Below are 27,934 nucleotides of genomic sequence, written 5' to 3'. Positions count from 1 at the left end.
ACCCACACTGGTGATGGAGGCCCCTTCCTTTTTTTTTTTTTTTTTTGGTGAGGAAGATTGGTCCTGAGCTACCATCTATTGCCAATCTTCCTCTTTTTTTTTTTTTTTTTTTTTGCTGAGGAAGATTGGCTCTGAGCTAACATCTGTGCCCATCTTCCTCCATTTTGTATGTGGGACACCGCCACAGTATGTCTTGATGAGTGGTGTGTTGGTCCACACCCAGGATTCGAACCTGCAAACCCTGGGCTGCTGAAGTGGAACATGCAAACTTAACCACTATGACACCAGGCCAGCCCCAAGAGGCACATTGACTCTCCAGGGAAACCTACCTGCCAGATCTCAAACCGTGACCCTGCCCCACCCTAGCCAACTGGTGCTAGGATAGGGAGATTCCTGCAAAACCAGAAGCTGAATTTCACCTCTGCAGCCCCTGAACCTCCTCCACATCAAGCTGATATCATTCTAAGGAACAGGTTACTGAAAGCAGTTAAACTTGGGGCAGGAATCCATGTTGGTAACTTCAACCACTTCCCTACAGTAGATGGTACAGCCCAAGATTCAGCCTACTGAGCATGCACTGCTAAGGACCAAAGCCTACTTACCCTTCTAGAAGGGGTGGGGGTGGGGTGGGGAGGCATATGCACTTGAGGAATAGAAAGTGGATAATTTAACGAACATTTGAAAGCAAGGTCAAATTGGTTCAATCTGACAGTTCCATGGAGAGTGACAGCCCGTAGGAGTTCTCTGTTTACTCTCAAAAAAGATCAAATCCCGAACTAGGAAGTCTGTTACTCTATCCAGTTCCTGTTAGAACCATCTATTTGCACAGCCAAGGTAGCTGTAGACAGCACCTCATTTATTTCCCTGGGCTCTGCTGGACTCATAGGAACTCTTAAGTAGCAGAAAGAGTTGGCAGGCAGAGAGGTCATAGGGCTGTGATTACTGAGCCTCAAGCTCCCAGGGCACCAGCCATGCAGGTAAGCCACAGCCAGAAAAATGGCAGCTTCTCTCTCCTTTAGAAAGACAGGGCCAGGGCCAGCCCCATGGCCTGGCGGTTAAGTGCACGTGCTCCGCTGCTGGCGGCTCGGGTTCGGACCCCGGGCGCGCACCGACGCACCGCTTCTCCAGCCATGCTGAGGCCGCGTCCCACATACAGCAACTAGAAGGATGTGCAACTATGACATACAACTATCTACTGGGGCTTTGGGGGGAAAAAATAAATAAATTAAAAAAAAAAAAAGAAAGAAAGACAGGACCAGATAAAGAGCCCCAGCTTGTGGCAGGCTTGGGATGTGTAAATTTCCTTCTCTAAAGAGTTTAATTGGGGCAGAGTTAAGTAAAAGTTTCAGGAATACCTGCCAGTCACAGTATGGGCACGTGCAGAGCCAGGGCAGAACTAGAGCTAAAAAAGGACCAGACAGGGTATGAGCCCAGCCCAACACAGGAAGGAGGGGCTGGGGCCTAGGACAAGATAGAATCAAACTCCGGTGTGTGGGGCAGGGGGAATGGGGAGGGATCCAGGATCCATTAAGAGCTTGAATCCTTTAGCCTAATGACAAAGCCCCTCACTACCGGCCCCAGACTTCTGCTCTGGCCTCACCTCCCACCACTCAACACAGCCTACTCTCTGTCCCAGTAATAATGAACCGCTTGTAGCTCCCTAAAGTGTCACCCTGCCCCCCAATCCAAAGTCATTAAAAGGAGTCCCATGGCCACTGGCACTTTAAAGCCCTTCCCCAAAAGAAAGGCAAGGACCTCTTCAGGAGAGCTCAAGGCCTTGGCATTCTCCTAAGATTGCTCTTCTCTCAAACGAGAGGCAACCATGCTTGACTCTGCTGCTCCTGTAATGCCGTTAGGCAGCCCTCCTCATCGCCGCGTATCAGGATATATATATAATATGTTCACACACACCGGCTACTAGCGAGGGAGCAACGGAGTACTGCCACCTCAGCCACTGGGAGAGATGTGGAAAACCCCTGCTCCCAACACACCCACCACTTCCCCAGGAATGGGAATCTCTCCTGCCCGTCATCTGGCATAGGCCTCCAATACTTCAAAGGACAGCACCAAGTTTTTCTCTGACAAAATCTGGCCTAATTTTTAAATGCCATTCAACACTTTGAGGTGGATCTAGGGGATAATTTCAGCATTTCAGGGCTTTCGTTTTTCTATTTTACCTACTTTTAAACATAGTTTGTACTTTGGGCAGCCCCTATTCCTTTTTCGAAGTAGGCTCATAATTTTTTTTTTACAGGCAAGCAGTAGGTGTGGGGAACTGATAGGGCCATCTTTGACGCTAGATTCAAAGGCAGTGGACAATCGCAGAGCAGCACAAAGCCGGGATGGGAGCGCACAGATACAAATCCCGCGCTTCAGGCTCGAGCGGGGCAGGGCTCCCTAATGCTCTGGCGACACGGGTACAGGTAGGAAAGTGAGGTCCACAGGCTCTACAGCCCCTACAACACACACACGGTCTCGAGCAGATCACACACATAGCTGCCGACCCACCGTCGCGAGGAGAGCTTCACGGGCACAGATAGCAAAGTGAGGTTTCACACACACACACATGCACACGAAAAGTGACATCACATACACGCGCACACAGCCGCGCGGAGCCAAAGTCTAGAACGAAGACTCTCCGACCTCCCTCCCGCCGGGAAGACCCAGCCTCGGCAGCACCCTTCCACTCCTCACCCGCGCCAGGCGCGCCTCGGGGCGGCTCCCAAATACCGCGATAGCTCGGCCACTCCTCCCGCTGCTTCACTCAGGCAACGATACAAGAGCCCCCGGCAGCGTACGTGCTCGTGCAGCCTTCTGGGAGTTGTAGTCCACTTCTCTTCCTCCTGGTAATTGTAGTCCACTCGGAGGAATCCTGACGCAAACCCTGGCTTCCTGTTCTTGGTCTTTGTTGTGCTCTGGCCTGGGCCTGGTCTAATTGTCGGACCTCCTCACTCCCCACCCCTATCCCACACAGACACAGTGCTCGTCACTGCGGCACTTAATACTGAATATTTACTGAGCCTCTTCTATGTTTTAAGTGCACAGGATACAGAGATAAATCGTACTCTTCCCCGCTCTTGAGACAAGCAGGTACACAGAAAATTAGAGAATAAGGTCCATGAGGAAGCAGCAGAAAATAAGCAACAACTAGAGGCAGGGAAGCCCTCTCAGAGAAGGAGTCATTCAAGGTGAATCTTGAAGGATGACCAGGAACTTAGAGTGCCAGGACAGCACTCCAAATGGAGGACAGGCATTGGCAAAGGGAAAGCGAGAGAAAGCACGTTGGGTATGCTTCCCTGCCTTCTTCCTTCTCCAGCATCCACAGGCCTCTGGATCCCCTTGTGTTCCATAGAGGCTGCTCAATCAGCTGCCAGTCTCCATCGATGAGAGCTGAGGTGGGGCCCTCTGTGCTCTACCCTCGCCCTTGCTTGCAGGGCCCATCTGCAAACCACCCCCCCCCACCCCCCACCCCCCACTGATCCAGCCTTCTACTTCCTCCTCAGGGAACTCAGAACTCCTCCTCCTACAGGCAGGAGGCCTCTGTGGCAATTTCAAGGCCTACTCAAGGTTGCCTCAGACGAAGAACCACACAGAGGTGTGTGACTTTTGGCCCCTGGGAATGACAGGCCACAGACCCACTCGACCCCCCTACCTCTGTGCCCCACAGCCCATGGTGAAGCTCCACACAGGCCCACATGAAGACACATGACACAGCAGGACACGCAGGGCCAAATGTTCCCCTTTATTATGATTCACTCAGTTACCACAGACAGACACACTGGCTCAGGCAGGTCAACTGCCAATTGGAGAATGGTCTGTCTCCCAGAAACAAGGAGCAGTGGGCACCAGCAGAATGCAAAGGCAGGTCACTGGCTGGCTGCAGACCTGAGGATTCCCAGAACTGACCTGGGCCTTCCTCCACCCCACCCCCAAGCCAGACCATCCAGCAGAGTTAAATCTGTGCCCAGCCCCCACTTCTCATACTGGTTCCTCCCTGGAAAGTGCATAGTTGCCTGGAGATGCAGCATCCCAGGGCCTGGACAAGCTGGGCCACACACAGGTAGCAGGCCTTCCCAAGGGCAGAACCAGGGCATGACCATATAGGTCTGAGCCAGGAAAGAGGAAAGGCAGAGAGGACAGGAGATCGACTGGAGGTGGCATCCAACAGGTCATGGATGTTGGGCTGGCAGCTGGATCACAGGCCTCCTGGAGCGACCAGAGAGACTAAGAGAAAGGGAGCCAGGGGTCTAGGGTGGGGGAGAGGGAAGTGGAGGAAGAGCCTAGACCTGGGTCTCTCTTCAGGTACTAGGGGCTGTGACCGCTTTCCAGAGAGACAGTGATAGAGGAGAGAGCCAGTGATAGAGGAGAGAGCCAATCACACTCTGGCCCAAGCCTAAGGGACCATTAGGAAGAGAACTTTCTGGAGATCCTGGCTCCTCTTACAGGCAAGTGAAGTACCTGCAGCCCAAAGCTCAGGATGGCACCAGGAAGCCCAGGGGTTGGGTTCTAAGCTGGAGCCAGCCCAGAGTGGCCAAGCGGGGTTTCGTTTTCAGGCCAAATAGCCCAGGTAGAAGTGGGCGTGGGAAACAGGCAGCTGCTACTTGGGTAGGAACCCACTCCCCTACAGGCCTCAGAGAGAGCCAGGGCCTCCACCAGCAACATTCTCACGATGCTTGGAATAGAACAGCCCCACAGGCCTGAAATCACTGTCCTGGAAGGGAAAGGGGTTCTGATAGGGTGAGGAAGGGCCAAGAACCAAGTCTGGTAGGCAGAGGGGAGCAAGTAATTTTCATTAAAAAAAAAAAAAAGGAAGAAAAAGCTGGAGAGCCTCCCCTCCCACCCCACCTACCCTGAAATCCCATTCTGGCCATTGTGCTTGTGGACAGGATTGGGCCTGTGCTTCTCCCTGAGCCCTGAGTTCAAATGCCCAGAACTGCCCTGTGACCAAGAGCAAGCTGGGGTGGCAGAGGCATGCTCCCCTCTCACTGGGCCCTGCCTGTCTTCTCTGCTCTCCCCTCCAGGCCCAGCCCTCTGAGCCAGACCCAAACAGAACAGCTACTGCTCCCAGGAATCCAATGGTCCTTCAGAGATACCTAGCACCTGCCCAGAGGGCTTGGGCCAGCCAGACCTCACCCAAGGACCAATAATTATTTACATACCCTCTGCTCCAGCTGTACCTTTATACCTGAAAATTGCCTGGACACCATCCAGCTCTTCAGGGAAGGCAGTGGAATCTGCCCTTGTGGACGGCAGACACCACTGGGCACGTGGTGGGGGAAGGTAGAAGAATCAAGCCACAGCAGCTGGGGGTACAGGGAGGGACATAAGCAGAGGGGCTCAAAGGGTCTCTGGGAAGAGGAGGGGAAGCAGGGCAGCGAAAAGAGGAGCCTGCCACTGCAGGACAAGCTCTGAGAGTCAAGGAGATGACCCTGCATTTCCAGTCCCTGGGAGTCAGGTACCCAGGTGGGCTCTGCATCTCTGGCTATGTGCCCTCTCACATCAGGGCTAAGGCTCAGCTTCCCTGTCTGCTTCCTTGATCTGGGAATGGGCTCAGTCTCAGGAGCAGATACAACTGGGACACTCAGCCTTGGGGAAGACAAAGAAAAGCCACATAGGGAAGAGAGAGACCCTGGGCGGGAGAAGAGACCACAGGGAATCTGACAGCAGGACGAGAGGAGAGGAGGAGGTGGTTGAAGGGGAGGAGGTGGTTGAAGGGGAGGAGGAGGTTGAGGGGGAGGAGACTTGGATAAGAAGGAGCAAGGGAAGATCCCCTGCCTGTCCCACACTCCCACCTACCACCCCCATGAGTGCTAAATACTGTTGCTTCCCAGTAAGACCAAAAGTGGAAACAGTTTCAGCTCGTAACCCTGGGGAGGGGGCCAGGCTCTTTGCTATGCCTCCCCCTGCCCCATGATGGGTTCCTGGGTCAAGGTCAGAAGGGGCAGGCTGGTGGAGGATGGAGGGCTGGTTTAGTTCTAAACATACATCTAGCACCACAACAACAGAGACCTTCACTGCACACTATTTCACAGGGGGACACGGACACAGCTACTACCACACAGGACAGCTCCCCTCGCAGCCCACAGCTCTTAGAGCGCTGAGAGCAGAATCCAAAGGGTGTGTGTTGGGGGGTGAGGGGGTAGACATATACATATACATATACATATACATATATATATAACTCTGATTCTTTGTACAAAGTGGGGGAGGAGAAAAGGGAAGGGGGAACCCTGCTTGGTCACCACAACAGACGATGTGGCTTGAGCCCCTGTCCCACTGGCCCCCAGCCCTGCCTCCCGGTAGGCTCAGCTGGCTCACATCTCATTGGAGTACGTGTAGTTGGGGGTGGCGGAATACTGAGTCTGCGGCTGATTCATGGCACCCTGGGCCGCCCCCATGGCTGCATTCTGGGCCGCTTGCTGCACATGCGGGTTCTTCCACGCCCCCGTGGTCCACTCCTCCTGAGCTTTGCTGAAACTCCCCCCACTGCCCCGGTAGAATTTATGAACCTGTAAGAGGAGGAGCACAAGGCAGTGTTAATCAAAGGGAAGAGGCAGGCCATCCAGGAAAGACATGGGAGCCAGAGACAAGTCACTGTAAAAGCCAGTCCTCCCTCCTTACCCGTGCCCTGTGCACTAGGAGCAAAGTCCACCAAGCCATTCCAGAGTAAGTCCCTTGGAAGACCTCTGGGTCCTCCTATAACTTGAACAGATCACAGACCCAAATCCACCCTCTCACCCTTGAGGTGACCACGTACCATGCTGAGGGCGATGAAGGAAAAGACGGCCACGACCGTGAACATGACAGTGGGAATGAGCATCACCACCGCTGAGCCAACATTTGTTCCGAAGAAGGAGATGGTAGCGATCCAGCCACTGCAGGAAGAGGCCAGCTGTGGGGCTGCCCCTCATGGTGACAGGTACCCAGAGCCACCCCACTAGAGCAAGGGACCATCTCACTGTCACAGGGAGGGACCATATCACTGGATGCAAAGGGACCATCTTACTGATATCTAGGGCCTGTGTCAGTGGTTCAGGAAGAACCCTTCCCCATGGCTCAGAAGACAAGCTGCTCAGACATAAGGCTTCCTTCTCTCAGGTTCTCCCATGATGCCTGATACCCCTCAGCACCCCCAAAAACTGCAAGAACCACTGCAAGGTTCTCCTTCCCCTCTGATGCTATGGCTGTGTCTACTACACTATCCTGAATCCTGTCACACTTCCAATAACTCATGGTGTCCCCACAGGCTATGCAGCTTAGCACACAGAGGTAAGCAAAGGACACGCCCAAGGTGCCACCCATGCTGGCCCTGGGTCAGTCCCAGACACCCCAGTCTCTTACCAGACGCCCCAGCCTGGGATGCCCACAGCCTGGATGATGCTGATGACCAGCTGGGCCATGAAGGTGAAGAAGAATGCCATGAAGCTGAAGGAGCTGTCAGTCCTGCAGCAGAGGAGATGGTTCCCATCACCTGGGCAGAGAGCCAGGGCTTCCCTGCCATCAAGACCTCCATGCCCTTCCAAATTTAAGTGAATATACAATGGACAGAAGACATTTAAAGGCCTTAATTGAGAGGCCAAAATAGGACAGCATTTACCCATTGATCTTCACAAGTTTCCATGTGTTAGGCCTGACTGTGCAACATTACATAGGGAGAGATCTCCTCGTGAATGCACCACTCACTGGTACATGGATGGTTGGCCCCATTGGCACAGAAATAGATTGGGTCCATTGTGGCAGGAATAAACAACCCCACTGTCAATGGGATGGACAACCCTACTGGCACCAAGACATCTAGCTCCATTTGTACATGGATGGACAGTCCCATTGGCACAAGAATGGACACACTATTGGCACCAAGATAGTACCCTAATTGGCACATAGACGGATGGTCTGATTGGCAAAGACATTTGAGGCCCCATTGGCACTGAAATGGATACTCCATTGGCCTCAAGACAGGTAGCCTTGTTGGTACATGGATGAATAGTCCCATTGGCACAAAGACTGAAAATCCCATTTGACACGAGGTAGACACCCATTGACACCAAGACAGCTAACCCCACCAATAAATGGATGGGTGGTTCCTTTGGCACAGAGTTGGATGACCTCATTAGCACATAAATAGTGTCAGTGGTACATGGATGGCTGCTTCCATTGGCACGTGGATAGATGGTCCATTTGGCACCAAATCTGTTAGCCCCACGGGTACAAAGATGGACAGTTCCACCAAGACAGGTGGCCCCATTGGCAAAATTTAACATGCAGCTACCTGGGGAAAACAAAACAAAAACAGGCCTGGTCTCTATGTTGCCCCCACCCAAGGGCAGAGTAAGGAAGGATGGAACTAAGAGGAAGGCTCTGGCTCCCAGCCCTCTCACCCCAGCCTAGAGCTCCCAGCAAGCCCAAATCCTACCTGGCAGTCTGAGCTGAGGCTGAACAAGTGAAAAGAAAGCGAGTTTGGGGGACAGCAAAAAACAAGTGAGAAAAATGTAGAGAAGGGACAGGGGAGATGGGCAAAGAGACAGGGTTAGGAGCTGGGGTCAGCACCAACCACTTACTTGAAGGCCTTGTAAATGGGCCGAAACCAGCAGACGTAGGAGCAGGGTGTGAAGATGATGAGCCAGAGAAAGGCGAGGCCAAAGTTGGTGGCTCCCCCGCCTCCGATCAGCCACGCGAGACAGCCCACCAGGTTCACGGCCAGCGTGACGCTGTTCACTGCAGACCCAGGAGCACATGCATACACAGAGACAGACACCACAAACACACACACACAGACACCCAGGCCCATGCAGAGATACATAAGCACCCAGACATGGACACACACACCCATAACTCAACACAGACCACAATCAAACACATGCAAATGACACAAGGACAGAGAGAGATAGACACACAAATACACATGCAAACCGCATTCATACAGATTCACATCCACAACCCACATCAGTGAATACACACACACAGATACACAAGACACATACACACACACAGAGGGAGTACAGACTGTAAGAAAGAAAGCTGGGAGCTTAACCCAACTCCCCTCCCAACACCTGCTCCTGGGGATCTGAGAAATCCGGAGAACAAAGAGTCTCCAGAGGAGGAACCCAGAGCCTCAGCCCAGCAAGCCCCGTTGAAGGGCCCCAATGCCTCAGAGTGGTAGAAATGATCTTCTCCTTATACGAATGGCCTCAGCCCCTGGCCATCCCAGACCCACAGCAATCACTAAGCCCACAGCACAGGAAACCCACCTAACATCTTCCCTTGCAAGGTAGGGGCACAAAAAGGGGAAAGTAAAAGGCCTTGTGAAAACATCTCTTCAAGCTATTGTACCATCTGCCCTTCACTTACAGGGGGCAGGCAGCAGTGGCTGGGATCTCAGTCTTTATCTAATCCATTTTTTAGACAACTATCATGCCATCTCCTCCAAGAAGTCTTCCCCTTCACTACTGTAGCCTTATTCATCCTCTATCCCTCTGACCTCCTGCAGATCTGGGCTGCTCTCATGGTTCCCCAAGTACAAATCTCAGCCCATCACAGACTAGAAGCTCCCCAAGAGTGGGACCCAGGCTCCCTCTCCTCTGTGCCCATATAATTTAGCTGAACCTCAGAATCACCGTATCATTGAGTCACAGCCAGCAGAGACCTTAAAGACTCCCCATCTGATGCTGGCACTAACACACACCCAGGTCTTCTCACATCAGGGCGCTTCCTTCCTTGAACATTAGGCTGAGTCCTTTCAAGGCTCCACAAAGACTTGCTGAATAAACAAAGAACGGTGGGGGGCCAGCCCCACGGCTTAGCGGTTAGGTGCGTGCACTCCGCTACTGGTGGCCTGGGTTTGGATCCCGGGCGTGTACCGACGCACCACTTGTCCGGCCATGCTAAGGTGGCGTCCCACATACAGCAACTAAGAAGGATGTGCAACTATGACATACAACTATCTACTGGGGCTTTGGGGAGAAAAAGGGGAAAAAAAGGAGGAGGATTGGCAATAGATGTTAGCTCAGGGCCGGTCTTTCTCAGCAAAAAAAAAAAAAACACAAAGGTGGGCTCAATCTTGGCCTCAAACAGCGAGGCATCTATGGTCTTGGCTTCTGAATAGAACCCTTAAGCATCTCCAGGGTTATATACATTTCCTTGGGAGCAATGCATCCAGCGGGTGCCTAGTGAGGACTTAGGAAGATATATATAGCCCTTAAATCCAGCTCCTGGATGAGATCTTCTCAGGGGCAGAGTTACCAGAGCCCAGGGTCAGGGAGAGTGCTCCCCAAGTCTGGCCTGACAACGCAGTCACCTCTGCAGGTACACTCATCTCAGGGCCCCTCATAACGAGGGTGAGCATTTCTTCCTGTGTGTTTCAGCTGTATTTCCTCTATCTCTGTTTATTGCCCCCATTTCCTAGAACCTTGGTGCTCTTACTGATTGTATTTGCACTTTACATAGAACAGACACTAACCTGTTTTTACGTTGGTTCACATGTCTCTTCCCAGTCCCATCTCTCTCCAGCTCACATGACCTAGTGCCTCTGCTGGAATTACTCTGCAATTCTTTGGAGTGGACATCCATGGACTTGGCCACTCTCTCTCTAGCCATCAGCTTTTTTCCAGCTCCACTTGTCTCTTTGTCCAACTTAGATTCCATAATTCATTACACTCATTTTCTTATTCCTTCCCCTGCCCTGTCTTCTGGTCACACTCACCCTGGATGAACACAGCTCCCACTTGTACCTGAGATAAATGTTGCTAGGAAAAAAGGAGCCCCACAGAGAAGCCTGGTAGGACTATAAATTTATGGTAGTCAACCTCAAATAGACCCTGTGCATGGCCCAGAAATATTAGGGGTCATGTTTCTTTGGATAATGTCCTCACTCTCTGTCCATACACGTGCTCTCATTCTAATCCCACTTTCCTCAAAGCTCCCATCCCAACTTCTACATCATATTTGATGGAAAAAATGGAAGCCATCAGAGGAAACCTCCTCATTCTCTTCCCAACATCTACAGACCTACCCACACCTGCCCCATCTCTTCCTTCTCTCATGTGACCCAAAGGCCAAGCCAAGACTTGAAACTGAGTCTGTCTGTCCCCATAGTCTTTCCACCATTCCATGAAGGACCTGCTTCAAAGACAGCATTCTTTCCCACCTTCCTGGCACAATCAATCATCTCCCCAGGTAAGCAGCTAAGTGCTGGCCTGACTCAAGGCAACATCACACATGGTAGACGCTGGCTGCAGTCACAGTGCAGGTGTCTGGGGTTCCTTGGAGCCGACACCCAGCACAGGACAGCCCACCTGCCCTCCTTGCACATGCCTTTGACCAGCCTGGGCACAGCCAAGTCCCATCCTCTAAGATGACACCTTTCCCACCAACCTGCTACAGACCATCAGACACTGGGGTCTATAAATTCTTGACTTCGAAATCTTAGAACATCAGAACTCTAGACTTTAGAAGTACAGACCACACAACACAGAGCTACATGGAACCACAGCAATCACTGAGCCAACACCTCTTTCTACAAATGAGGAACCTGCTGCTTAGGAAGTGGAGTGACCAGCCCAGCTTGCTCCCATATCTCCCAACTCCCGGTTGAATGCTCCTCTTTGTGAGCAATTTTCCAGAGAAAGCAAGAAAAATGAGGCCTTGAGGGAAGGATTCCTCTCCGAATCAGAATCCCGAGGCAGTCACCAGAGGTTCCCTCGAAAACTACTCCAGTGGAAAAGGGAAGGGAGAGCAGGAAGAGAGGAATTACACTGCAGACAGAGGCTCAACCAGATGCTCTGTGAACAGGAGATGGGGAGAGGCCTAGACGGGAGGCTGAGGGAAACTGAGGCCCTGCTGGGCAGTCAGCCCATGCGAGGAGCCTGCTGGGAGTCAGGCAGGGAAAGGCTTACTGGCCCATGCAGATGCTGCAAGTGGGGCTGAAGGACGGCTGGGCTTGCAGGCACCCCACCCCAATGCCCAGCACCCACCAACCTTCCTCCCTCCTCCACGCCGCTCACCCCGGCCCACCCCCATCCCACAGCACTCACACATCCAGAGGTAGTAGAGGCGCTTGGTCATGCTGAGATGCTGGGGAGGGATGTCTGCCTCGAAGTCTTGGTAGAAACATGGCTTCAGTGGGATGAATTTGGGCAACGGTGGGAAGTTGTTCACTTTCTCTGTGGGCAAAGCACACATGGTATTGCATGGTATCACCTTGAATGTTCCCCTCCCCAGTGATCCAATATGATCATTCTTTCCCTGGCCTGGGCCACCCTCTCGGCCCCTATGGCCACAGGCTACTTTGCCATCTCCACCCAGCCATCCCTGCTTCCTTGGGTCTGCAAGTTACCACCCCTCTCAGGACCTCAGTTTATCCAGTGGGGTGGGGGTTGAGCTAGACAGTCCCTAAAGGTCCCTCCAGCTCTGGCATTGTACACCTGAGCCTTTGTAAACCAGACAACACAGAAACTAGAAGGAAAAGGTCTTAGAGTATTAGAGAGCAATGGTGACAGAGGGGACAGGGACTGAGCCACCCATGCCACTCAACAGTCAGATGGAGAGTAGGACCAGGGCATCAGGATGCTCCTTCCCTGGTCCCCAGGGTCAGAGGTCTGATAGAGGGCTAGACAGTATCATGTTGAGGGTCTCAGATAGACAGGCCTCAGCGGGGCACCAGGAAAAACCTGGGGACAAAAGGACAGAAAGAACCTGACCTCCAAAAACTAGGGGAGACAAGAGGACCAGGAAAAGGGCCACCCACCCTATGTTCACTGCCATGTCCTACCCACATGGCCCATCCTCTCCTTACCTGCCATGATGGCACCAGCCAGCCCAGTGGCCTGCCCACACCTCTTTGTCCTGAACTAGAAGGAAAGAAAAGCCAGAAAAGGATGAGGATCAAGGCCCGGCCCAACCCAGCCTCTCTCTCATCCCCAGCTGGGCTGGAAGCTCCCTGGGGCAGGACCTGGCTCACACTCACATGGAGGGATGAAGTCCATGGAGGCAGCTCCCATTTCACAGAGCCACCATTCCACCAACTACATCCTGCCAGGGACTCCTGCCCTTTGCCTCAAGGCATAAAGTCTGTCTTCAGAAAACGCCATCCAAGGGTGGGAAAGGAACTTTGGAGGGGACCCCATGCAGGGAAAGCCAAGTGACAGAGAAGGCCCAAGGGGACCAGAGACCTCTGAAAGAAATTCTATTCCTTGACCCTGAACATGGCAGAGCCCTGGCCTCAGTCACAGGCTGGGCTCCCCTCCTCCTGCTTTTGTCTTCTGTCATTTGTTCACTTATTGGGGATTTATTATCTACCAGGCACTGGGGAGATAGCATGAGTAAGACCAATGTGGTCCCTGCCCTCTGCATGAAACAGTCAATGACCTGTGCAGTAATAATATAAAAGAGAAGGATGGCTGCTATGAAAACATGCACAGCATATATCAAGGTGATCTAACCTGGTCTGGGCAGTCATGGAAATTAAATGTAAGCAGTAAGCAAAGACCTGAAGAATACAGAGGAGTTGCCTGGGGCAGGGCAGCCTTCTGGGCAGAGGGGAAAGCATGCACAGACCCTGATGCGGGAAGGAGCTTCACACTTCTAAGTGAGGGAAAGAAAGCCACTGTGGCCAAAGCAAAGAGTGTAAATAGAGAAGCAGCAGGAGAGGAGGCTGGAGAGGTGAGGTGGTCAGGGAGTTTATCTTGAGGCCCTTAGCGGACAAGCTTGAAGGGGTCCTGAGGTAGATTTGGGGAGTGGGAGGAGGGAGGCCATCAAGAAGACCCCTTGCCAGCGTAAACCACTGAATGGATGGTGGGGCTGTTTACTGAGAGCCCCATCATGGGAAGCACCCATGAGAAGAGGTGCAGGGTCCCCGGGTAAGACAAGACGCTGCATTATAGACATGCCGAGTCTGAAGCGCTGCAAGACCTGGAGACAGGGCTGCCTTGCAGGCATGGGGAATATTCCAGTCGGGAGTTCAGTGGGAAGCCTGCACTGAGACATACATTAAGTAATTGTTGGTGAGGTAAGGCAAGGAAGTGAATGGGAAATCATCTGCTAGAATGGTAACTTTGGTGGAGATATATATACACAAAATAAAAAGCAGAAGATGGTCTACAATCAAGCACTAAGGCAATGCAACATTTAAAAGTTGAGCAGACATTCCTACACACTGCTCATCAGGCCATGCTGTGGCAGTGTCCCACATACAAGAAATAGAGGAAGACTGGCACAGGTGTTAGCTCAGGGACAATCTTCCTCAAGCAAAAAGAGGAAGATTGGCAACAGATGTTAGCTCAGGGCCAATTTTCCTCACCAAAAATAAATAAATAAATAAAATTTAACAATACTGATATTGAAAGATCTCTACAACTACTAGTCGTCGGAAAAATGCAAGATGGAGAACAGTCTTTATAATATGATACCTTTAATATTTTTAAAAAAGGAGGGGAGAAGAGAATAAAAATATTTTTTCCTGGGCCAGCCCCGTGGCTTAGTGGTTAAGTGTGCGTGCTCCACTACTGGCGGCCCGGGTTTGGATCCTGGGCGTGCACCGACGCACCAGTTCTCCGGCCATGCTGAGGCCACGTCCCACATACAGCAACTAGAAGGATGTGCAACTATGACATACAACTATCTACTGGGGCTCTGGGGAAAGAAAAAAAAAAAAAAGGAGGAGGATTGGGAATGGATGTTAGCTCAGAGCCGGTCTTCCTCAGCAAAAAGAGGAGGATTAGCACGGATGTTAGCTCAGGGCTGATCTTCCTCACAGAAAAAAAAAAAGTTTTCCTTTTGATGCAATAATCCTACTTCTGTTATTTACTCACAAATAAGAAACAACAAATACATATTATTCAACATGACACTATTTTGCAACAGCAAAATGTTGGAAGCAAACTAAATGTGAATGTTTGAATAAACTATGGTGCATCATTCAATGGAATACTACATACATGTAAAAAAGAATGAAGATGATTTCTACGAACTTCCACGGAATGTTTTCCAGCATATATTGTTAAGTGAAAAAAGCAAAGTACAGACGAGTATAATAGTATGCTACCTTTTATGTAAGAAAGAAAGGGAAATATGGACATGCATATAAATTTGCTTATTTTTGCAAAAGAAACACAGGAAAAGTAAACCAGAAACTAATGAAATGGCTTCCTACATGATGGAAGGGCTAGGATGAGTTAGTGAGACTTCTCTGGGTAAAGATTTTTACATACTTTTGTACATATAATGTCTTACATATTCAAAAACTTAAACCAGAAAGAAAAGCAAACCCTAAAATTTAAATAAACAAACAAAAAATAAAGCTAACTGTACAGTAAATTGATAACACAACCACACAGAGAAAAGAACTGGTCAAGTAACTTGATCAGAGTACTCTGTGTTCTCTTATAAGGACATAGCTCAAGGAAAAAACTAACTGGAAAGAAATCTTAAATATTAGTAGGTTTATTGTTACGCTTGGTACTAGTATAGTGGCTTCTGAAACTTTGTCACACGCATGGTAGGAGAGAGTATACGAGTAAATGTGTTATGTTGTTGGGAACCTGCGTTCTCACTGTTAGAGTTCGGAGATAGAATATGGAATACGGGAAGGTGAGAAAGGGCCCTGTGATGTTGGATTTGAATTGGAGGTATCAGTAGGAACTCATGACTTTAAAAATATCTATGAGGCTGAGAGGAAGAGGGGCACGGATGTTAGCCCAGGGCAAATCTTTCTCAGTAAAAAAGAGGAGGATTGGCAACAGATGTTACCTCAGGGCTAATCTTCCTCAAAATTAAAAAAAAAAAAAAATGTGAGGCTTGTCTCAAGCCAGGACAGGGAAATACAAGGTTAGTCTAGAACATCTTGTGGTGCCAGAAACAAGCAAGTATTCAAATAATGGGGACATTTAAAAGGATACCAGTTGGAAGGGGCTACCATCAGCCAAATCTGGGACAATTAAGAGCATCAAAAATAATAATGATAGTAATATAACATACTAAATTTAAAAAATAATCCATGAGTCCAAAGTAACACTCATTTTTAAAAAGAGAAGGAGGAAGGAAGAAAGAAAGCTCTTCTTTGCAGGAGAATGCTAGCTAGAAATGTAGGAGTGACAAAATTAGAAAATTTCCCAATTTTGCAATCACTAACGTAATAGCTGATTCAGGCAAGAATCATCAATGGCTGCTAAAACCACTGGGTGCAAGACTGTTGGGGAGGAAGAGAGTCACAGAGTGTCAAAGTACCAGCCCAAAGGTGACTTGCTAATTACAAAGGGGAAGAGGCACTGTTACTGTGAAGAAAGCTGGCCAACACCACCGTCACCAGGGTATCAAACTTAACCTCACCAATAATGGGACTCCCAGTGTGATGCCCCAGGAGGGGCACAACATCTCCTTTGTAGCATTCCTGCCCCAAAATATTTAACCTGAATCTAATCATGAGAAAGAATTGGACAAATCCAAGTTGCAGAGCATTCTAAAAACTAGCCTCAACTGTTAAAAATTGGCAACATTCTAAAAGACAAAAAAAAAATTTTAAATAAAAACATAAGGGATTCCCTAAACTAACGGAGACTAAAGATACATGGCAACAAAAACCAATGTGTAAACCTTGACTGAATCCTGGTTCAGGGGGAAACACTACAAAGGACATCACTGGGATAACAGAGGAAGCTTGAATATGGACTCTAAGCTAGATATTATTATGTCAATGTTACATTTCTTGGGTGTGATGATGGTATTGAGGTAATGCAGGAGCATCCTTGTTCTTAGGAAATAAGTGCTCAAGTGCTGAGGGGTAAAGTGTCACGAAGTCTGAAACTTGCTGCAAATAGTTCAGAAAATAAGAAATGATAGACGGATAGACATAGACTCAAAGCAAATATGGCAAATGTTAACAACTGGTGAATCTGGGTGAAGCTATATGAGTGTCTCCTGTACTATTCTTTCAACTTTAAAGTTTTCAAGATAACAAGTTGGAGAAAAATATGAATAATGTCAGTAATGAATTATAACACAGTGAATGAAAAGAATGCACAAGTCCATGATGATATACAGAAGAAAGAGAGGGGAGAAAGGGTAAGTTCTAATAAATATAGAAAGAATGACAGAATTTTTTAAAATCACCATTTGCAACCACTATATAAGAACTGATACAGTAAAGGATCATCAATGGCTGCTAAAACCACTGGGTGAGAGGCGGCTGGGGAAGAGGAGAGTCACACGGTCTGAGTGTCACCCCCTAGATTACTTACTAATCATAACAGAGGAAAGGAACTTCTAAAATGAGAGGATCTGGCAGACCGAGTGACCAAATCTAGCATTTCTGATAATGGAATGAAAGGACATTATGTGCCTACTGATGTGATACACATAGAAGGACACAATATCATCTATGTAGTATTGTTGCCAAAATGTTTAAGCTGAAAATAATTATGGAAAAACAATCTGACAAATCCAGATTGTGAAAAATTCTCCAAGGCAAATGTTAATGTCATAAAAGACAAAAATTGTAGGGGACTCATCTAAATTAAAGGAGACTAAAGACACATGCAACCAAATGCAACGAATGATCCTTTAGTGGATACTGGATTTTTAAATCACAGCTATAAAGGACATTTTTAGGAGAAGTAGACAAATCTGAATAGGGACTGCATAGTAGATATCATTGTTCAATGTTAAATTTCTTAGGTATTATGGTTACATATGAGAATATCTTTGTTCCTAAGAGATGCATGCTCAAGCATTTAGAGATACAGAGTCTCGGCTGCAACTTACTTTCAAATGGTTCTGCAAAAAAATTAGATGATAGATAGAGAAAGCAAATGTCACAAAATATTAACAATTGGTGAACCTATGAACTACCCTAGTACAGGTGTTCATTGTACTGTTTTTTAAACTTTTCTGTAGCTTTGAAATTTTTCAAAATAAAAAGTTAGGGGAAAATATATGTATTTTATTTGGTAATACAAATAATACACAAAGCATCTCTAGTAAGATATCAAGGAAAAAATAATTGTGAATCACTAGGGACAGAGAAACTGAATAGATGTGGAATAGGTGGGAGGAAAAATTTTCATTATGTATCTTTACACCATCTAATCCAAGACACCATCAATTTTAAGATAGATCATTATTTTCTTTACCAAAAGAAAGAAAAAACACTGCCAACTTGTAACTGTAAAATGCCAAAAATTTTAAGACACAGACATTAAAATGTTTTCAGAAATATCAAAATGTTCATCTTAGAATTGATGAAATTTGGGACACCTTTTTGAATTATGAATCATGCAAATGTATTACTTGTTCAAAAAAATTAAATGAGAAAAAGGCAGAAGAGGATGAGCTAGCAAAGAATGAGGAGCAGCAGCAGATGAGGCAGGAGGAAATCCAGGAGAGTGTGGAGTCTCCAAGGCCAGGTGTAGAGAGTGGACGAATGTGACAGATGGCACTGAGAGGTCCAGCATGAAAAGGCTGGACTGAAAAGTATTCATTACACTCAGCAACAGCAAGTCATCTGTGACCACAGCAAGAACTGTTTTGGTGGCCGTGGAGGGGTGGAGGGTAGGTTTGAGTAGCAGCCAAATTAGAGCTATAATAGAACAGGTAAGCTGAAAGCAGGTGTAGACAGCTCTTTGAAGAAGCTTTTCTAGGAAGAGAACAGCGAGACGGTACCACAGGTGGGATACAGGAGTCCAGGGAGGGCTCTAGCTGAGGGTTGTTTGTTTAAGATGGAAATAAGCTAGAGATGTGAAGGATCCAAGAAACAGCTGTAATTACAAGAGAGACAGAGGTTAAGTGATAGAGCAAGCCCCTGAGAAGGAGAGAAGCACGGGGTCTGGAGACAAGGAGGTGGGACAAGCCTCGATCCTAACAGGTGGGAAGGAGAACATGATGCGAGCAGATGCAGGCAGGTTCGAGGCCTTGGAAAGGACGGTGAGAATCCCGGGTATCTGCTTCCATTTTCTCTGTAACACAGGAGACAGGATGGAATTGAGAGGGAGGAGGTAAGAGCAGAGGACCCAGCTAAGTCAATGGGCAATTACAACACAGCCTGAGAAGTGATCTGGGAGAACAAGTACAAAAAGCTGTGGGAACACAGAGGAGCACCTCCCTGGTCCATCCTGGAGGAGCCAGGGAGGGCTTCACAGAGGAAGCAATATCGGAGCTGAATCCTGAAGGATGAATAAGAGTGGGCCAGGGAAAGAGAGAATCAGGAAAGCAGGCGTGAAGGGCAGGAAACCAATAGCATGGCATATTCAAGGAACAGAAAGAAGCAGAGCAAACATCAAGCTCAAAGTGGAGGGAGGGAAGGAAGGAAGGCAAAAATAGGGCTGAAAGATGGGAGTGGCCAGGTCATCCTGGCGTTGAAGGCCGTGGCCAGGATTTGGGCTTTATCCTCAGAGCCTTGGGAGCCACTGAAGGATTCTATTCTTCTTCTTTTAAAAAATATAGCCTCCAAGTTGTTTTAAAATAAAGTGAAAATATGTTGCTTTTTAGCTATGTATAAAAATATCTGCAAGTTAAAAAAAAATCAAAGTGCATAAGGTAGAAAACAAAAGTTCTGGGGGCCGGCCCAGTGGCATAGTGGTTAAGTTTGCGTGCTCCGCTTCAGCGGCCCAGGGTTCACCGATTTGAATCCCGGGTGCAGACCTACGCACCACTCATCAAGCCACGCTGAGGTGGTGTCCCACGTACAAAATAGAGGAAGATGGGCACAGGTGTTAGCTCAGGGCTAATCTTTCTCAGCAAAAAAAGGAAGATTAGCAAGGGATGTTAGCTCAGGGCCAATCTTCCTCACCAAAAAAAAGAAAAGAAAAGAAAAGAAAAGTTCTTCCAAAATCCACCTTCTCAGAGACCACCCCTTTAACAGTTTGACCTTCAGGTTTTTGCTTTTTGTTTTTAATGTATATATAAGCATATATAACAAAAATGAGATCATTTTATACATGCTGTCTTATAACCTGTTTTTTTCCACTCAACAATATCTCATGACAATTTTTCATGTCAACGAATACAGGTTATCTTGATCTTTTCAATGACTGGCGTACCGGGTCAACAAAGTCCCTGGCCATGGAGCAGTCATGTGTGACACAGGCTGATTTGGCAGTTAGGAGGTCACAGCTTCAGGGAGTGGTGAGGTAGAGGCCACGCTGCCAAGAAATGAGGAAGAGGAAGAAGGGACAAGTCTGGCAGACTAGTCTTTCAAAAAACTTGGCTGAAATTTTAATACACACGCATACACGCACACAAACACAGAGACTATCAGTGACAACACTATAACACCAAACATCAAAGGATTAATAGTAGCCATCTCTTGATAGTGAGATTATAGGTTATTTGTTTTCTTTCTTTTTAGATAATTTTCTTACAATCTTAAAAAGATAATTTTCTAAAATTTCTACAATGGTTATATATCCCTTTTGTAGTAAGACAAAGCCATAGGTTTTGTTGTGTTTTCTGAGGAAGATTCGCCCTGAGCTAACATTTGTTGCCAATCTTCCTCTATTTTATATGTGAGCCACCACCACAGCATGGCCACTGACAGTGGTGTAGGTCCATGCCTGGGAACTGAACCCAGGCCGCCAAAGTGGAGCATGCTGAACTTAACCACTAGGCCATGGAGGCTGGCCCTGAAGCTAGGTTTAAAACAGCAGCAGCTAGAGGACATAAGGTTAGAAAGGTTTTTCCAGGGGCCAGGCCGGTGGCATAGTGGTTAAGTGCACGCGCTCCACTTCAGCGGCCCGGGATTCGCAGGTTGGGATCCTGGGCGCGTACTGATGCACCGCTTGTCAAGCCATGTTGTGGCGGCATCCCATACAAAGTAGAGGAAGATGGGCACGGATGTTAGCCCAGGGCCAATCTTCCTCAGCAAAAAAGAGGAGGATTGGCATCAGATTTTAGCTCAGGGCTGACCTTCCTCACACACACACACAAAAAAAGGTTTTTCCAGATAAGAGCCTTGAGCATACTTATAAGCTGGGAGGAAGGTATTACAGAAAATAGTGGAGAGGCAGAAGATACAGTTAGAAGAGGAAACAGCTGATGGACAGTGGAACCTCGGGAGGCAGGAAGGACTGGCATCCATAGCACAGAGTGGGCACATTAGGTTAGGAGCCTTCCTACAGGGATTTGAGAAGTGGGGAAAAATGGGTGGTTCCACCTCCCACACACCACCCCCAACCACTCTCTGTGAGTCAAGGGCTTTGGGAGAGTAGTCCAGTTTGGAATACTCCTCCCATGGAATGGAATGGAGAGCTGATGAGAAGAGGGGAAGGGTTTCTAGAAGTGATGGAGGAACAGCTGAGGCTGGAGACCTTGTATGGAAGCAGAACCAGACTGCCCTAGTACGTGATGGCGCCTTGAAGCTTTCCACATTCTGAGTGTGCAATCCAGAATTGGGGGGTCTGCTGCTGGGGTGGGACACACAGGCAAAGTAGCATCGTCACTGAGTGCAAGGGCCAGAGAAGTGTGAAAACCCTCGACCATGGGGTCCAGGAAGGACACAGAAGATGTTAGGCTCAGGGAATAGAGAAAATGGAGGTGTGAGAGAACTAGAGGTCTCCACGAGGTCACAAAGCAGGTAAAGTAGAAGTTGGACTGTGGTCAGAGAAAGATACTAGAGTTTAAGATTTCAGAGGTGGCCACATGCCAGTGATGACCAGACCGAGGTGTGGCTGGCAGAAAGGGTGGCTGAAGGAGGTACTGCCTCCCGTGAGACAATGGATGTGGAGGGAAGACTGCAGTCCAGCACTAAAGTCCTCCAGGAAAATAAGGAAGAGAGGCACCAGGAGGGCGGGTAATAACTAGATTGTAGGAGCCTCAAAAGAGGAAGCTGGATCCAGCCTGACCCCCGTTCTAGCCCCAGGCTGTTTCCCAAAAGTGTGGCCATGGTTACAGAGAAGTCAGTGTAGCAAAGTGTGGACAGCGGGAGAAGCCAGAGCTCAGGGCCAGAGAACACGGCAAGGCTGCCTCACTTGTATATGAAGGTTAGCCCACAGAGAATTTAGGCTTGGGAGGGCTGCAGGAGGCTGAGGTCACAGGAATGGAAGACCCCAGGCTCTGATGCTCTTATTTCAGGGCTAGCCTTTATACTTATATGTACGTGAGAGAAAGGGAGACAGGATGGGGGGGAGAGACAGACAGACAGACAGATAGAGACAGCAATGATTGGCCTCTACAAACCAAAGTTATTAGGCTGCAAAATGGGAGAATTAGCAATTTGCTCCTCAACTGAGTCTTTCATAATGTTGAGGGGTTTTGGGGGATGCTACATATCCCCGCAAAGATGCAGACCTAAGGAAGCACCTCCTTAGTTATCCGTAAGATAGCAAATACTACCTGAATTTTGTTCAAAAAGCCCAGATATAGTTTATTCCATTTCTTACTGTGAAGCTGGGAGGACAGACGCTCCCACAGTGGAGAGAGTGAGGTCCACAGCAGAGAGAAGAGAGTCAAGCCTGGCCTCAGATCAGGACAGAAACCTGCAGTTAGTTCCAAGGCTCCCAGCTCACCAGACCTCTGACCTTCCTCCTCCCTATCATAAGCCCCTCATCCTTGGCATAGAAATAGTCATCTTCTTCCTGCCTGCCTGGAGTGTATCTGCTAAGATGGAAATTTCCCCTCTTGCTCTACCTCTGGTCCTCTTATCCCATTCCCAGCCCTGAGGTCCCAGAACTATGAATCATCCTCAGAAAACAGCACTTTCCTGGCATTGCTATCACTGTCCTGTGATGACTCTTCAGTAGCCCCTACTGATCCTGCACCTGGCATTCAAGGCCTTGTGTCAATCAGCTACAAATTCCCACCTGGCACCCTTTGCTTCTGCATCATAGGCTTACCTGCTTCCCACTCAACCCAGCTTCATGCAGGAGATCATATGTAGCCAATCCCTTTGCTTTCAGTGCCCCTAAACCAGAGCCCTGTCAGCTCCTCTAAGTCCTACTATTTTATCACATCCCACCTCTTCTGGGAAGCCTTTCCACACATCCCTGCTATGCATCCCACTGATTAAATTCTAAACCGGCTATTGGGCACCAAGTGCTCACTCATTCTCATCCAATCTCTTCCTTGCTTCCTCATGGATGAGGCTTCTAGGAGGGACCCAGCACAGAGCAGGGCACAGAGCTCAGTCAATTGCTTAAGACTTGGACACCCTCCCAAGTGGTGGGAGTGGAGCAACTGATGCCCTCCCCCAATCAGGCTAAGCCCACAGCTTCTATCAACCCTGCTGTACCACACTTCCTCCAGGAAACCTCCAGAGACTCCACACTGTCAGCAGGGAAGGAAGTGCAGCCTGCAGAGGAAATGCTATTGGGAGGGGGCAGGCACAGGGAGAGGGAGGCAGAGGGAGGGGGGAGGAAAGGAAAAAGAAGAGGGAGAACTGGGAGGGACGCTCTAAACTAGAACAAGCAGCTTCCTCAAGGGAGGTCAGTACTTAGTCCTATTATTTCATCCCTAGAAAAGGTGCTGGCACAGAGATGCCCAAGAGGGGAATCAACTTATTCAGAGGTAGCCAGTCAGCCAGGGAAAGAGTTAAAGAAGCAGCTACAGAGCCCAAGGCCCCTATCCAAAGCTCCCATCCCAGGACCCCACTCATTCTCCATGGAGTTTGCTAGACCTAAGATGACCCTCTTTCTGTGGCTGTCTCTAGAGACAGTCATCTCTCAGCTCTGGGGACTTTGCCTTCAGGCTCACCAAGCCTAGATCAAATCTAAACTAGCAAGACTTGTGTAGCCCCCAAAAAAATCTCTCTGCCAGTCATGCCCCTGCAAGAACCATCTCCCTCTTTCAGAGCCCTGCCTAGTGGAGGTAGAACAGGTAGGGCACAGGCTGCAAAATTCTCCAGACTCCCCCACCCCACCGCCACAACCACATGGCTGGGCTCACAGGCCAGACTCTCCAACGCTGTGCTTAAGTCCCGCCTCTATGCCTTCGCCCGTACCATTACTGGGGAATGCTCTCTCCTGCCTCTCCTCCCATCCAAATTTTACCTCCTCCAGGAAGTCTCTCATTCACTGGTCTTGCCTCCCTTTCTCCTTGTGTCTGCAGCAAAGTCTGCCTGGCCTCCCTAAACGCCCCATCCTGGAGCTGGGACATTACCGGTTTGAACCGCCTCAAATGGCGAATTCTCAGTCCGAGTCCCTACTTGGTTCCCCCAACCCCCAGACCAGGAGCTCCCAGAGGCAGGGACAGGGACGGTTTCCCAAACACCTCACTGTCATCCTCATGACCGACTCCTGCCAGCGTTGGAATAAGCTACATCCGGCGCTGCCGACACACCACCCCAAAGCCCTCGCGGACCCAAGGCTCAAGCCAGTGCACCCATCCCCCGCAACCCTGAGGCGACTCAGGCCACCGTCCAAAGGTCGGCCACCCCAGGGAGGCGGGGGGGGGGGGTCGGGGTACAACCTGTGTCTACCTGCAGGAGCCTCTTGGGAGGAAGGACTCAAATAAGGCGACAGTCAACCCGCCTCCAGTCGCCCCCATCCCCGGGCGCGTGAGCCATCCCCAGGAGGAGGAGGCCGGTTTCCAGGGAACGCCAGGTGCGGATGGAGGGACCAAGGCCCAGGCTCCAGCATCCAGGAGTCTGACGTCACCCAAGACCCGGGTTCCCTCCGACGGAGCGGGGGATGGGGATGTTGGGGGCCTGGAGGCACTCCGCACGGTCTTCCTCCGCCCCAAACAGAGGTCACCTCAACTCTCTACCTCTCCAGCAACTCGGCCTGCCCCCTGCATTCAAAGGTGAAGCGTAGGGGGAACAAAGCCGGAGAGGGGGCGACCCCCTCTCGTCCTTCGCCCACCCTCCCTGCAAAGCTCTTCTCCGGGCCGTCAGGTCCGGGACTCACCCGCCGCTGTCGCTCGGCTGCCGAAAGGCCGCCGCGCTGCGCTGCGCCGAGCTGCACCCAGCGATGCGGCGCGGAGCCGGCCGCGAGCCGCTCCGGGGCTGGAGGCGGGAGCGCGTACGCGCGCACCTCGAGCCGGCTCTTCGCGCGCCCGCGCTGCCCCAGCCTGCAGCAACCGCTCTCGCGAGACTCCTGGGCCACCTCTAGGGCCGCTCTTCCTGAGCTCGCGAGAAGGAAGGCCTGGTCGCCCCCGCACCTTGCAGGAGCTGTCCGAGGTGCTAAGTTCCTGGGACCTGGCCCGATCAGGTAGCTGACGGGCACCGCTGGGACAAAAGCACGGCGAGGACGTGGAAGAAGAGATCCAGAGATGGAAGCCTCATACCAGCAGCCAGAACCTCAGCATCCAAATCTGTAAATTGGGGAGAATGGGGCCGGCCCCGTGGCTTAGCGGTTAAGTGCATGCGCTCCGCTGTTGGCGGCCGGGTTCAGATCCGGGCGCCCACCGACGCACCGGCGCACCGACGCACCGCTTCTCTGGCCATGCTGAGGCTACTTCCCACATACAGCAACTAGAAGGATGTGCAGCTATGACATATAATTATCTACTGGGGCTTTGGGGGGAAAAATAAATAAATAAAATTAAAAAATAATAAATTGGGGAGAATAACCTCCTATGCAGTCTCAGGCGCCACTGGGACGTACTAGAAAGTAGTGAGAAAGAGATTTGTAAGCAGGAGAGCATGGTGGCTGATGAAGGTCTTTCAGATCCACAGGCCCAAAGTGACAGAGAGGGGATGGAGGGTGGAAGATCAGAGATGAGACGAGGAGAGAGAGACAAGACAGAGACATGGACACACAGATCCATGGAAAGATAGACATAGAAAGACAAGAGAGGGGAGCCACAAACATAGACATAGAAACATGATGAGACAGAGATATAGACACCTGGAGAGAAAAAATACATGGAAAGAGAGAGGAGAGAGAGAGAGAACATGATGAAGTGAGAAAGAGATAAGAAATAGAGACAGGCAAGATACACAAAGAAATAGAAAGACAGAGACTTAGAAAAAGACACAGAAAAAAGAATGAAAGACACCGTGATATGCAGAGATGAACACCTAAAGAGAGTAGAGACCAGAGTAAATGTTTAAAAACCCAGAACTAATCACTGTTGAGGGAGACCCACTTGGAGAGATGGGGCTGGGAGTGAAAGATAAGCTTTTATTGTCAGTGGTGTTTACATTGTAAGCTTCCTGTGGGATCTCTACAGCAGGGTCACCCTCTATCCTGCCAGCCAATGGCTCCTGCCCTCCACAGTGCCCTCCACCCACATCATCCTGGGCCTGGAAGGGGGCCTCCTTGGCTGGGAGACACTGCAGGGATTCTTTGCCCAGAATAAGGGCCCATTGTCTGGCTCCAGCCTGCTGGAGTGAGGCCTCGCTTCCACAGCTGGGATAGAAAGGGGGCAGGAGTGAAGAAAGGCAGACAAGAACTAGTGCGGGAGAGGGAAGAGAAGCGGGGAGCCTCAGAAGCTGTGGAAGGTTGAGCAGGAAACATAATCTAGCCACCAGACCAATCAGGAGGGAAGAATCATGGACTATAGGCAGGACAACGGAGTTCTGCTGTTGATCCTGTCCCTGGTTCACCCAAATGATCACTGCTCTTTATCCCAGCTATAATGCAAGCTTCAGCTGATTCACAGAGCTGTGGGAGGACCCAATGAGATGGAAACCTGAGGAGGTTATCAAGCATGGCTCCTATGGGAGAGACGTTGGGATATAGGGGTTTAGATAAGCCTTCAGGAGAGGGGTTTGAGATCCACATTGAAGTCTACAGGGGACATGTGTGGGATTCCCATGGAATTTACAAGAGATATCTTGTGGTTCATGTGGGTCTGACAGGAGAAATGTTTAAGTTCCCATCTGATGACCACAGATGACTTTTCCCCAATCAGGAGAATCAGAAGGGCCTCCTGTTTGGCTAACAACTGAGGCAGGAAAAATGCCCAGGTCCAAAGTCAGAAACCCATCTTTGGGGCCGGCCGGGTGGCTCAGCGGTTAAGTGCGCACGCTCTGCTGTGGCGGCCCAGGGTTCTCAGGTTTGGATCCCGGGCACGCACCGACGCACCACTTGTCAAGCCATGCTGTGGCAGCGTCCCATATAAAGTAGAGGAAGATGGGCATGGATGTTAGCCCAGGGCCAATCTTCCTCAGGCAAAAGAGGAGGATTGGCATTGGATGTTAGCTCAGGGCTGATCTTCCTCACAAAATAAAATAAAATAAAAAGAAACCCATCTTTGTTCCAGTGGATTGTGCCTTCAGAATTTGGGTAGATGGAAAGGAACAATGCTTCAGTAGTGACAGTCATTTAAACAAACTTTTACTTAACAAGCATTGCTATTGAGAAACAGCATAGTGCAGTGGTTAAGAATATGGACCTAGAAGGCAGACTGCCTGCCCTTCCCAGCTATATAAGTTTGAGCAAGGTAGTCATCATTACTAAATCTTAGTTTTCCACATATGTAAATAAGGATGATGATAATAGGACCGGTATCTTAAAGTTCCTATGAGGATGAAATGAATTAACACGTGTAGACACATGTAACACATGGGACAGTGCCTGGTACACAATAAGTGTTTAATAAGTGCTAGCTCATAGTGTGTGCCAGGCTCTGAGGACATGTCTATCTCATCGTGGAGGGCAGGAGTGAAAAACCCTGAGCCAAACCATGCAATAACACATTTAAAGCTTTTTCTCAAATGCGGTGACCATCACATCTCCTCACATGCCATTCCCCAAAGCATGTCTTATGGCTAATGCATGACAGGGATACATGCTCCCTCTAGAGGACGCAAGGTACAGCAAACAGTGTGGGTGTTTAATCCTATTGCAAGGAGGAAGCAAGTAACTGGGAGCAGTAATCCCATCACACCGGGGCCAGCTCCAGGCTGCTTGTCTTTTCCTGCCCAGCTATGGCTGAATGGGGCATGTCTACCCAAGGGTTTCCAGAAGAGTACCTATGTTACGGGCCAGTAAACAACTGAAAAGAAAAGAGGACTAGCATTTACTGAACCCTTACTATGTCTGAACGAGATGCTAAGCCTCATGACTATCCT

General features: G+C 49.5%; 1 protein-coding gene across 3 annotated transcripts; it reads right to left on the bottom strand.

Annotated features, from left to right (window-relative positions):
- Positions 1-3,721: 3,721 nt before the first annotated feature.
- Positions 3,722-24,944, bottom strand: SCAMP5 (secretory carrier membrane protein 5). 3 transcript variants are annotated; one of them, XM_014780416.2, is made up of 7 exons: positions 24,822-24,944; positions 12,791-12,845; positions 12,030-12,158; positions 8,559-8,715; positions 7,342-7,443; positions 6,758-6,875; positions 3,722-6,509 (listed from the first exon to the last, which is right to left on the bottom strand). In XM_014780416.2, exons 2-7 carry the CDS (start codon positions 12,795-12,797, stop codon positions 6,315-6,317), a joined length of 708 nt encoding a protein of 235 aa, XP_014635902.2. In that variant the 5' UTR covers positions 12,798-12,845; positions 24,822-24,944; the 3' UTR covers positions 3,722-6,314. The 3 variants fall into 3 exon arrangements, with proteins under 3 accessions (XP_014635902.2, XP_087284840.1, XP_087284841.1); XM_087428714.1 differs by lacking the exon at positions 24,822-24,944 and adding an exon at positions 24,395-24,654; XM_087428715.1 differs by lacking the exon at positions 12,791-12,845 and having other exon boundaries at positions 24,822-24,909.
- Between the last annotated feature and the right edge of the window lie 2,990 nt (positions 24,945-27,934).

This window comes from Ceratotherium simum, chromosome 3 (assembly GCF_057802395.1).
Source record: "Ceratotherium simum simum isolate JZ-2026a chromosome 3, ASM5780239v1, whole genome shotgun sequence".
In the NCBI taxonomy this organism is placed as follows: Eukaryota; Metazoa; Chordata; class Mammalia; order Perissodactyla; family Rhinocerotidae; genus Ceratotherium; species Ceratotherium simum.
Note: the sequence above shows the minus strand (reverse complement) of the source record. Positions and strands in the feature narration are given on the sequence as shown.